This window comes from Olea europaea, chromosome 15 (genome assembly GCF_002742605.1).
Source record: "Olea europaea var. sylvestris chromosome 15, O_europaea_v1, whole genome shotgun sequence".
In the NCBI taxonomy this organism is placed as follows: Eukaryota; Viridiplantae; Streptophyta; class Magnoliopsida; order Lamiales; family Oleaceae; genus Olea; species Olea europaea.
The window spans coordinates 19,309,116-19,321,705 of record NC_036251.1 but is presented as its reverse complement, the minus strand read 5'-3'; the positions used below and the strand labels follow the sequence as shown (position 1 = coordinate 19,321,705).

Sequence of the window (12,590 nt, the reverse complement as noted above, 5' to 3'; positions counted from 1 at the left end):
AGGTTCGGTTTCCCAACCACCTCGACTTTTTCTTCAACATGCAGCCATCAAGCCTTGCAGGTTCGATTTCTCAACCACCTCAGCTTCAGCTTCAACATTCAGCCATCAAGCCTCGCAGGTTCGGTTTCTCAACCACCTCAACTTCAATTTCAACATTCAGCAATCAAGTCTCTCAGGTTCGATTTCTCAACCACCTCGGCTTCAACTTCAACATTCAGCCATCAAGCCTTGCAGGTTCGGTTTCCCAACCACCTCGGCTTCAACTTCAACATTCAGCCAACAAGTCTCACAGGTTCGGTTTCCCAACCACCTCAGCTTTTTCTTCAACATTCAGCCATCAAGCCTCACAGGTTCGGTTTCTCAACCACCTCGACTTCAGCTTCAACATTCAGCTATAAAGCCTTGCAGGTTCGGTTTCTCAACCACCTCGGCGTCAACTTCAACATTTAGCCAACAAGCCTCGCAAGTTCGGTTTCTCAACCACCTCAGCTTCAACTTCAACATTCAGCCATCAAGCCTCACAAGTTTGGTTTCCCAACCACCTCGACTTCAACTTCAACATTCAGCCAACAAGTCTTGCAGGTTCGGTTTCCCAACCACCTCGACTTTTTCTTCAACATTCAGCCATCAAGCCTCGCAGGTTCGATTTCTCAACCACCTCGGCTTCAACTTCAACATTTAGCCAACAAGTCTCGCAGGTTCGGTTTTCCAACCACCTCGGCTTCAGCTCCAACATTCAGCCAATAAGTCAGGTTCGATTTTACAACCACCTCAGTTTCGTCTTCAACATCAACACAGCCTCGGTCTCTTCATCGTTCACCCACGGCAACGCATTTCTAATTCAACTCTGATATAAATATCTACACTTGAACTTCGGGGACTATTATTTGGGGTTCAAAAAATTCTTTCAATTTTTATTTCATTAAAGTCCATGCATTACATGAATAACCATACTTGGACTTGGGGGACTATTGTTGCGTGTTGTCATACTTGGCCAATCCACCTGGGCCAATGGCCCACTCAGGCCGAACGTGACACTACAGCCGAAGTGGCATATATTGTCGAGGTGGGCAATGGTCGAAGCCCTTCAAGCCGAAGTCCACTAGCCGAGGTGCCTTTTTACCGAGGCCTGTGAACGTACCCGAGGTCCACATGCCGAGGCCCATGAACCGAAGCCATGATGCTGAAGTTAGTTGAAGATAGTTGAAGCCTTCAAGCGGAAGTATTGTGTGAAATGGTTGAAGCCCCGTAACTCATGCAGGAGCCTCCGAACCACAAAGGAGTGTCCTCCATATTCACTTCTCCCAAGAGATCGTCTGCGTAAAGATCTTATTCGAATGATTGATGGAACGTTTGTCATAAGTATAAAGGTCAAGTCTTGTCACTAGTATGGGGGTTCTGCACAAGCAATAAATACGCTGCAAGCTAGCAAGTCAAACCTCATGCCTAATAAGATGTTTAAATCAAAGAGACGAGACCACGTGCCACCTCATCCAAGGGCTCCCATTTCACATGTATCACTATAAATACTTTCCTTGTGTAACATCAAAAGGCTAATGCAAGAATCAATACAAAGAACTACACTTTACTCAACTCTCTCTCATTTACTTGCAATATACAAATCGAGTTTATACACATTTACATATACATTTACGAACACCGGTTGGTAATTATTGTACAATCGGATCACGAACAACTCGTCGGATTCCGAACGTCACTGTCCCGCGTCGTTGGGCTACTCCCACGCCCATTTGAACCGCTTATTGCAGACCGTCCACGTGTCTTAGCGTGTTAGACATTCGCCCACGCAAGCGTATACATGACCACAAGGCAATTAATTTCATACCCCCAGAATTCTCATTGACCATGCAGACACAAAAGAAAAAATTGTGGGATACCATCCTCACATGTTTTGGCTAGAATTTGCAAGTATATATAGAAAACACACAGCTCTTCCCAAGAAAAAAGAATAGGGTACAGAACTTGACAGACGAAGTTGTTCCAGTATGCATACTAGAAATCGTAAATTACCATGATAACTTCCAGCACATCTATAAAATAGTAAACAATATATAGCTTTGATAAGAAAAAATAAGTTCAATAAAAAATCACACCCAATATTCAACAAAAAATAGTAATCTTTCATAAATTATCATCAATTGAAAAGTTCTCATACACGATCTTTTCACAGTAGATAAATGTGAGATAGAAAGAAGAAGAAAATCTTGTTGATGAGGGGGGAGAGAGAGAGAGAGAGAGAGAGAGGGCAGCAAATATGGAGAGAGGTGAGAAATGTTGTGAAATTTTTAGGTTTGGGTTAAAATTGTTATTAATTCTTTGTACTTATATTTTTATCTTGAAATCTTTCAAAATCTATCTATTTAATGAAATCTTTTAAAATCAACTAGTTATTGAGGGCATCTAAATTTCAAAACTACCTATGAAAATCTATGTTGAGGACACCTAAATTTATAAGTATTTTTAAAAATCTAGATTAGGGACACCTATATTTTAATGAATTATATTTAAATCTGAATTGAGGATACTTCAATTTATATGGAGTTTTAAAATCCATCAAATTCTAGATTGAGAACACTTTCCTAAGTATATGATTTAAAAATTGATAAAAATTATCAATTTTAATGTGGTTAAAATTAATTATTGAGACTTGAATTTTTATCTTTTTTATTTTATTTTTCATTTTTATTTTTATTTTTCTATTTTAACTAAATCAGACAAGAGCAAGATCTATCGATTCCACAATAAAGTAGAACCTTAAGGTACAACCAATTGGAGAGGTCAACAATAAAATATCAAGCACACAGAATCCTGCTCACTCCCAGGCACTATGATTAAAGCTGGTGAAAAAGACACTTTTGCATAAGCGCCGTTAAATCAGAAAACACGCACTAACACTCTTCGCTGAGTGCCGCATTCCTATCGCTCCCCACCGTCGCCGCCCTCTCCTACCACCGAGAGACGGAGGCTGTGCTGAATGTAAACATATTATACGTATTGTCCCAAGCGGGTTTGATCGTCTACTTAGGGTTTTGGCAATTAATATTTTTTTAAATTATTTGAATTCTTTTACTATTTTTTGGGGGTAATTTTTATGGCGTCGGAGGATGTGAAGACGAGCGAATCGGCGGTGTCGAAGATTGTTAATCTTGCTGAGGAGGCAAAGCTTGCCAAAGAAGAAATCAAACCTACTAAATACCAAGTCTACAATGTTTGCAAGTCTCTTGTTGCCGGTGGAGTAGCCGGAGGCGTGTAAGTTTTATTTCAACTAATGTTTATGCGTGTTTGTGTGTGAGTACTATGTTCTATAGTTCTCTTGTTATTATTAGATCATTTCTTGTTGAAGATTGGTAGAAGGGTAGATGATTTAATTGGTTATGAAAACGAAAAATTGATGCGGCTGGTGTCTTTGGATGCGTGTCAGATTTCTGACTGCACATATATTCGATGTATTATTATGAATTATCACTGAATGTGTGCATGCATGCATATTGGTAAATGTTTTAGTATATTTTCTGGATAAGAATTGGATTGCATCTCGATGAAAATTGGTGTTGTTCAATGTTCAGTGATTGAATTCGGGGTATACTAGCTACTGATCTGATTTTTCTGGTCTAAAAAGTTGTACTCACCATTTGTGAAAAGGGCAGCAAAATGTCTTTTTTTTTTTTTGAGTTAATTTTGGGCGAACAATTCAAAAAAAAAAAAAAAAAAAAAAAGACGCTATAGGGCAAATTGGGAGAGAATATTATAATGCGCTTACAGATAGAAAACTTTAAAGAAAATGCATACATATGAATCTAAGATGACACATTATTGTTTGCCTTTTATGAGATCCATTACTTGACACTTAATTGAAATTCTCCATTTACATAAAAGGAAAAGGAAAAATAAAAAAAAAAAAAAAAAAAAAATGTTTGTGACATTAATAATTATTGATGGAGAACATGTTTCTTTTTTTCTTCATGAAGGAGAGGATAATTGATGTTGAAAAAAAAAAGTGTTAACTAAACCATTTTCTTTATCAAATATGAAAATGCCTTCTGCAATTACTGAATGTAACTTGGAATTTCAGTTGGTCGTCTTTTGCTTTATATAGAATACAGGCTTGACTTGCTTACAAAATGTCAGGTCACGAACTGCTGTAGCTCCATTGGAACGACTAAAAATATTGCTACAGGTTAACTTACTTTTTCCCCCTTCTAGCTTTTTGGTTCCCATGCTGTACCTAAATTATTTTCTCAATGTAAAAGCAAATCGCCCAAATAAACATTGACTGCTATTATGTGATGAGAACACCATTAGGTTTGATGATTTATTAGGGACAAACTACTCGCTCATCTTGTTCTTTGGTATTTTCATGGCTATATGATGCCCTTCCAACATACAGGTTCAAAATCCACACAACATAAAATACAATGGTACTATTCAAGGCTTGAAATATATTTGGAGGACTGAGGGCTTTAGAGGGTTGTTTAAAGGCAATGGCACCAATTGTGCTCGAATAGTCCCAAATTCTGCCGTAAAGTTCTTCAGCTATGAGCAAGCCTCCAAGTATGGTCTTACTAATCAAAGAACTTAATATAAATTTTGTTTTCTGTTACCAACTTGTCTATATCTTATGGCATAACATTTTGATTCATTGGCAACAGGTCTATCTTATATCTATTCTTAGTTATTAAGAACTTTTAATATTTAATTGGCATGAGAAATCTAAATCCTTGTTTTCGTATCTTTTCCTAATTGACTGTTTGTTTTATGTTGCAACAGAGGTATATTATATCTGTATCAGCAACAAATTGGCAACGGTACGTCTTTGTCTTTCTTCACATACTTGTGCTCTAACTTTTACTGCTGCTTTATTATTTGAGTGAAAAATCCATGTCTTTAAAGTTTGAACATCTTTGTTTCAATTTTTTTTACAGTTTATATTTTTGGGCAGCAACATCTTTTTACTTATAGAAGAAGACTCAATCATAGACTTTTCATCTTATATCCACTTTATGTAAAGTCCATTAGAAGACTGTGAAAATCGCATTAACCCAGGAAAAAAGGTTGTGTGAAAATCACAGGAAACCAACTGTTAGCTAGCTTTGGGAGTTTTTTTTTCCAAATAAATATATTGTAAGTTGATGTTTCCACTCGTTAATTTAAAGATCTTGTACTAACCTTGGGACATTTGGCTGCTTAGCTAGCTTACCATGGAATATATTTGACACCCCCTTTAAATAAGTCAAGTTTCATGCTAGTTATTCTAGTATTGGGAAGATTAATCAAAAACCTCTTTCTACTGAATAGAAAATATCCATCAATAGCAGGCTTTATTTGTTTCTTCTCTTATTTTATATGTTTTAAAAATTTCCATTCCCTAATCTCAAGGGGATGCTGGTCGTTATTTTAAACTTTTTGATTTCAAGAGTAAGAATATGGGTTTGAGTTGTGGTCTCAAAGGTTGCCTTCATTAGATGGGAGACATCTCACCATATGAACCCTTCTATGGCCAGATTGAAAAGACAACATGGGTGATTGTATTTTTCGTGAAGTTCCATTTTATACATGTCAAGTTTTTCTTGGTTAATTTTTGGATTTAAGCTTTGACGAAGCTCAAATATCTGTTCTGATCATTGATGGTTTTAATTTTTTAGTCATTAGAACATAGAATTAATGAGGAGATCTACATAGTCTGGAAATCCAGATTATTCTGTAAAGAAAATGTTAATTTGCTCCCAAATTTTTTGGTTAAATGGCTTCTGGAGTTGCAGTATTTACCTGAACTCAGTAACCAGAGTGATAACCACATTTTCCTTCACAATTAGATATGCTGAGATAACTAAATACATTTGTCACAATTTATACAGGACCAGCTCATGATGATATCTTTTGCAAAGAGTGAATTTAATGGTTGACTAGCTTTCACCAAATTTTAGTTAGTGCTATGCTTATAGCCTTGCATGATCTAATGTAACAGATTAGGCTACCATTTTGTTGACTTGTTAGTATTGTCTATGTATGACTTGATCAGAGAGATGAGGGTCATGCCATTTGAGTAGTTGCATCATGCGTGTTTTCTTCCACAGAGGACGCTCAGCTGACTCCTTTATTACGTCTGGGAGCTGGAGCTTGTGCTGGAATAATTGCTATGTCTGCAACATACCCAATGGACATGGTTAGAGGCCGACTTACTGTGCAGGTATTGAGAGTCATCTGGAAGATCTTCTTTTTAGATATTGCATTGGCTTTCTCTGAAAATTTAATACAGTAGTATATTCCAGATCATAATGCATATTCCTTTTCTCGAGTTGCAGACAGATAAGTCTCCCTATCAGTATAGAGGAATGTTTCATGCTTTGTCAACTGTGCTTCGCGAGGAAGGTTTTCGTGCGCTGTACAAGGGTTGGCTTCCTTCAGTCATTGGAGTTGTAAGTTGCGGACTATTATATATATGGAACTGATAACAGTAATAGACATGACATGTCTACAACATTTTGCTTCAGTCAACTTACATAACATCATGAAACTATGTATGGTAAAACCCATAGCATAGAGTATTCCCAGAAGGACTAGGACGATAATGATTGTACTCGCATTACAATTTTACTAGTTATAAGCACTTAGATATCATGAGATAGGATAGTACTTATATTGCTTTACAGTATGAAAATTGCTCCGCCGGCCATAGTTAATTCTTTTTTGCCTTTTTTTGTTTGGTCAATGTCACCTTTGAAGATCTAGGAAACATGACCATTGCAAGTCTTATCTTGCCAAACATTCTTCATTAAGCCAATCCTGATCACACGAGAAGTCTATGTATCACATTCCAAGACGACATTTCTTGCATTACATGGCTGATTAAAATGCCAGCCAAATATTGTGAAGCTTTTGGATAGTGTAATATTATTCTAATCTGTTATTTATATCATCAGTTTGGCTGAGTCTTCACTCCCTTGAATTGTTAAATTGGATTTTTTCTACTATTCCATCAAGTGATGAGGAGTACAATAAATAAAGAGGACAACGGCTCTGTGTATAGGTGTAGCCTCAAAGTTAATGCTTTTAATTTTTTGCGGGCCTGAAACGTTGGAGCTCTTAATGGTTAAAACTGTTCGGCCTTTTCATTGAATATTGGTTCATTTAGTGAAGTGTATTGTAGAGATTCTCGTCTAGTTCAATCTCTTGTTTGGCTAACAATGCGAACAATATTAATCTTACTTTTGTCAGTTCCCTCTAATCCACGTTGGGACCAACTTGAACACCTCATTAAAATTTCTGTTATGATTTTAATAAGATCAGTCACTTCCCATTTGATCTTTTCTTCTAAACCCAAACAGCTTTTGAATGGGAAGATATTTATCATGCCTGCAAAATTACATAACTCTTCCCCATATGTAGGGTCTGTTCTATTGGAAATTCTACGCTTTCCAATCTTATTGTGATGATCATACTCTTTACTGTTTGCAGGTTCCATATGTGGGTCTCAACTTTGCTGTATATGAATCTCTAAAAGATTGGTTGATTAAATCTAATAAATTTGGGCTTGCTGAAGATAATGAATTGGGCGTGGTAACAAGACTTGCATGTGGGGCGGCAGCAGGTACCGTTGGACAAACTTTTGCATACCCTCTTGATGTTATCCGCAGAAGAATGCAGATGGTGGGGTGGAGTAATGCTGCTTCAATTGTCACCGGTGATGGGAGAAGCAAGGCCCCTCTTGAATATACTGGCATGATTGATGCTTTCAGGAAAACTGTTAGGTATGAGGGCTTCAGAGCATTGTACAAGGGTTTGGTCCCCAACTCAGTGAAGGTTAGTCTCATCTTATTATCTTTTCTTCCATTTTTTTATTTAAATGTTCCAAAATTGCCACTCCGCCTGGAATGCTAATCAGTGCTCTGTGGCATGGAAGCACTTTTTAAAACAACAAAAAATATTAATTTGAGGTTTAATAAGCTCTGATCACAATAATGATAAACTATTTGGTTAAATATATTAGGACACTGTCCAAAGGAAGTATAGAGAAAAATTGGTAGCTTGTACACAGAGATCATCTGCTCCATGTGGGTTGAATCAGAAATGGACTACTCATTTTAGAAATGAAATTAATTTCTGAGCAAACTATAGAATGAGTGGCATATAAGCTTTTGAAGGGTCATCATTTTGACCGGCGAGTCATCTGTGTTTTAGTTGAGAGCTTGACACTGTAATTTTGTCTTTCGGAACTCTGAGCAGGGTAAAAGTTCTACTGAAAGCCAATAAAGAAATGGGTTCACTTGCAATTGTAATTGTTAAATAAAAATACCATTCTACCGTTTCTAGGATAGCATTTATGATCTATATGGTAAGGCGGATTAGATACTATAAAGGAAAAAAACTGCAAGTAAATCTAGAATATTGTTCCTTGTCCAGTCGAGTAAGGTCGAATACTATGTGTCAAACACACTTCGGGTTCAGACCAAATAATAAATTTATAGCTAGTTAATTTTAAGTCTGACATTTTTCAGGGGAAAAATTACGGGGAAATTCAGAAGTTTTATGTTTGACTGAATATTGAAGCAATTGTTCCTTGTGCGGATCAACCTGTATCATTTAATATTACAATTTCTGTCCAGGTCGTTCCGTCAATCGCTATTGCTTTTGTGACGTATGAACAAGTGAAGGACGTCCTTGGTGTTGAGATTAGAATATCCGACTGAGGTGAAGAGCACTTCGATGTTCATTATTTGTCACGTGTGATTTTTGTAGGTGTGGGATAAGAGACAAACGATTACATTGATGCTGCTATCCTCTTCTGCAGAGCGACAAGTTAGAAACTATCTAACCTATATTTACTCGTTCCTCTGTCTTTTGATTCTTGTTTTCTTTTGGGTTTTCGTACCATGATGTCAATAAGAATGAGCGAGGAATAGTACAATAAATGCTTTTGCAGGTTGCTGTTAAGACGTAGAAAGCATAGACAGATGATCTTGAATGTTTTTGTATCGTTTTAATGAACTTAATTCCCGAGTTCTAGATAAATTGTAAGTTTATGTTTCTACGTTGTGGTCGAAGGAACCGTCTTTTCATTCATGAACGAATTCATGCATTAATGATAATTTTATGTGTTTCATTTGTTTCCAATTCTGAGGAACTATGGTACATAGAATATACACGACATGTTTCAAAAAATTTAGTAAATTTAATTCTATCGTGTGTAAATAGGCCATGAACAATTATTGACTCGACCCGAGGCACAATTGGTAACCATACTTCGATGAAAGATCAACATGTCTTCTCAAAATCACATTCTCCTGCAGTGCCTGAATGGGAAATATTTGAATAAAGAGAAAATGTGAGCATGGGAGACAGAAATTTCATATAACTCTTGGAAAAAAATCTATATATATTTTTATTAGTTTTGTAAATTTACCTGCAATCCCGTATATTGGTATGGACTCTTGAAATTTGACGTTTTGCGCTTCGAAGTTCATTTATTTCTGGTCTTGGTCTTCTTGTTTGTAAAGTCGATACTTTATGTTTTTCCTTACGATTTTCGACACTTTTTCCCTTGAGATTTGGACATTCTTCCGAGGATAACGAGAGCGAAGAAAGAACCAGAATAAGATTTAACTCTGCAAGAGCAAACATGTCCATATCCGTATCCAGAGGACCTTTATTTTCAATATTCTCTTCCACGTTCTCTTCTTCGCCTTCATTAGCTGCAGCCTCTTTCACCGCAGATTCTGCCATTTCTTTCGCTGTTACTAGAAGCAAACTAGCAATTTTTGGAGATCAGAAAGATACAAGCCTTCCTAAATAATCCCAAGAAAACGCAGGAATGCGAGCACAAATATGCATGGCCATGAATTCTATTAGTATGTTTGACCCATTTAGATGTTTTTTTAACCTTTCTTTTTTCGAGGAATGAGTACTACCCAATTAAGTACCTAAAAAGATGCTTTTAAGCAAGGTTGTACGAGTTTGAAGTCTACAAGAAAAATAGGCTTTTGAAAATATATAACTATGGAGGTTAATAGGGCGACAAGAAAATCAAAATATATTTACCTTTGATCACTATGATCAAGAAAAGCCTCAAAATGTTGAAAATCTGACCATCGAAAGTTTCCTACAATGGCTTTCGTTCTTTCAGGATTGTCGTTTCCGAGTAGGGGAAAACTCTCTTATCAATTGAGTCACTGTTTCAAGAAACGCGACTAATTCACGTTATACAACTAAAAATATCGATAATAATACATGAAAGCAGGAATTGAATTCATGATTTATTTGTGTGGAAAGCAGAAAGTACGATTGGATGATTATATTTCTTCAGAAAATCAGGCCAAAGAGTAGAGATGAATATGGTCAGCCGTTTAATTGGTTTCAGGTCTTCAATAATAATGAATGATTGATTTATAACGTTAGAAACATATTCCTTCTCTTACTATTTTCTAATTTGTTTTTGGCCATATATATATAAATCAATTACTTTGGTAATCAATTTTACTTTGATACCAATTCGGGAGCAAGACTTTTTCTTTCCTAGCAAATAAATATTTGTAGAAAATTCTTCTTGTAGGAAAATGACAACTAAGAAAAAGAAAGTCTTGTAAGAAAAAGACAAGTAAGAAAAGAAAAGTCTTTAGAAAAACTACCAATTTAAACACGATTTGAAAGTTTTTGTAATAAATTCTTTACAAGAAAGTCTTGTAGTCTTTTAAAAAATATCTTGTAGCAAAAGGTCTTTGTCAGAGAAAGAAAAAAATCTTTCAAAAATTTTAATACGTTTGAAAAGTTTGATAAAAAAAAAAATCTACACCAATTTATATTATCATTGCTACTAAAATTCAATTGCTAAATATGTCTAATTAGTTATACTGAAATTTAAGTGTGCTATCAATAATTGAAGAATACTGTGCAAATTTTACAGGTGTGCGATCTAAAATCAAAGAACGAAAAAAAAATAATGTACAATTCCCCAAGCAAAGTCAGACGTGAAGACAAAGTTGTCAGAAGCATCTTTTCAAATAATTTAGTTTCGATACATAACTCACTTTTTTTTGTAGTTCGCATGTAAGTTTGAACTACGAGGAGCAAAAGCATTTCAAATGTGGAAACTGCAGGACTCATCGATAGCATATATATTTGAAGTAAGGCGTAAAATTGTACAAATTTTTCAAAAAGCAAAAGAAATTGTTAAGAATAAAGTGTGTTAAAAAGGCAAAAACCTTTGGATTGTTTCATGTATAATTTTGAGTCCTTGCCTTTCTGCTGTAAATCATAGTCCTGTTCTCTAAACTGTCCTAACCTATACCAGACACTACATAAGAAAATGCTTTTATTTATCTGATGAAACTAACAAAATTGTGTGGAAGTTTGGTTCTCTGTTCTTGGTTGGGCACCAAACTTTATCGCGGATTTCCTAAGAGAGCTCAGAATCAGAGACATGACCGGATGTCCTCCATGGTTTTCGAGAACTCATTCTCATACTGCGTCCACGAGGAGTTATTCGTGGAGGCCTTACTGATCTTCCCTTTGGTGTCCCTGCGAAAACAGCAGTGATAATAATGTTAATTCATAAGACGTTCTTGTGCTTCCAAATAGGTTTAAAATCCAATAAAGTTATTCTGTGTTTCCTGGTTTTGATTTTGCTTGTAAATATTCGGAAACTTGTGTGCTCCATTGCTTACTTATTAGAACATAATGTGGTTCGAGTTAGTATAGCAATAGGCCTTATTTAGTTTCTAGTGAGAAAAATGCTAAAAATTAAGCCCTAATCCCAATCCCGAGAGCAATAATGAATGAAATGAGTTCAGAGCTTGTGGGAGTATGAAGCCCATAAAAGAAAAAAGTCGTATAATTTGAAAGAATATGCCTAGCGCAGATGAATCAACATAGTTAGGCCTTAATTTTAAATGGAGAGACATAAACCTAAACTTGTTAACTTGCCAGACATGTAAACTTAATCTTAATTCTCAAGTACATCAAGTCCCTGCAGTTTTCTTACCAGAATTCTTTTTCATTAGCAGAAATAATTTATGCCTATTCTCGGGATATGATGGACATTTGAATATGCAAATCTTGAATCAATGCTTGTTAACATTAGACGATAACTTTTTAATAACGTGCTTTTGTACTTCGCTAAGATCTCACTGTTAGCTGTCTGTCCTAACAAAATTTAATGGATACTAATGTAAAAGTTTTCAAAGTCAATAGATAACCTGGAAGTTTGTTGGCATTGACGCGTAACGATTTCCTTGACAATGAAAGCTTCTTGTTTAACATGTCGAGAGAGGATATGTACTTCTTTACAGTTGGTCTCGGTGATGGCGTTGGCGTTGGCGTTGGCGTTGGCCTTGGTGATGGTGATGGATCGTCTGATATTTCATTATCATCCCCATAAGCGGAAGCTCCATCACTTCCTGAACCGGAGTTATCCATGGCCGGACCCAAGGGGGGTCCATGACTTTTGAGATTTGACTCCTTTTTTTTTTTTTTTTTTTTTTTTTTTTTTTTTTTTTGGGTTTTTTTTTTTTTTTTTTTGGTGGTGTGGATAAGTTCTGTTTGATATCAATTTAAATTTAAATTTTAATATAAGTCAA

At 35.9% G+C, this 12,590-nt stretch overlaps 2 protein-coding genes across 2 annotated transcripts; one reads left to right on the top strand and one right to left on the bottom strand.

Moving 5' to 3' along the window:
- The first annotated feature begins 2,866 nt into the window (after positions 1-2,866).
- LOC111410384 (mitochondrial adenine nucleotide transporter ADNT1-like) lies at positions 2,867-9,107 on the top strand. Its single transcript, XM_023040688.1, has 8 exons — positions 2,867-3,270; positions 4,150-4,198; positions 4,409-4,572; positions 4,789-4,826; positions 6,096-6,208; positions 6,324-6,437; positions 7,477-7,821; positions 8,625-9,107. The coding sequence occupies exons 1-8, from the start codon at positions 3,113-3,115 to the stop codon at positions 8,706-8,708; spliced, it is 1,065 nt and encodes a 354-aa protein (XP_022896456.1). The 5' UTR covers positions 2,867-3,112; the 3' UTR covers positions 8,709-9,107.
- On the bottom strand, positions 8,997-9,817 carry LOC111410385. Its single transcript, XM_023040689.1, has 2 exons — positions 9,422-9,817; positions 8,997-9,311 (listed from the first exon to the last, which is right to left on the bottom strand). Exons 1-2 carry the CDS (start codon positions 9,739-9,741, stop codon positions 9,293-9,295), a joined length of 339 nt encoding a protein of 112 aa, XP_022896457.1. The 5' UTR covers positions 9,742-9,817; the 3' UTR covers positions 8,997-9,292.
- Between the last annotated feature and the right edge of the window lie 2,773 nt (positions 9,818-12,590).

Bases quoted from the DNA above. Each gene is read 5' to 3' on its own strand.
- LOC111410384 (XM_023040688.1), top strand. From the start codon at position 3,113: ATGGCGTCGGAGGATGTGAAGACGAGCGAATCGGCGGTGTCGAAGATT. The intron at 3,271-4,149 runs GTAAGTTTTATT...ACAAAATGTCAG, and splicing joins GGTGGAGTAGCCGGAGGCGT to GTCACGAACTGCTGTAGCTC. The intron at 4,199-4,408 runs GTTAACTTACTT...TCCAACATACAG, and splicing joins GACTAAAAATATTGCTACAG to GTTCAAAATCCACACAACAT.
- LOC111410385 (XM_023040689.1), bottom strand. From the start codon at position 9,741: ATGGCAGAATCTGCGGTGAAAGAGGCTGCAGCTAATGAAGGCGAAGAA.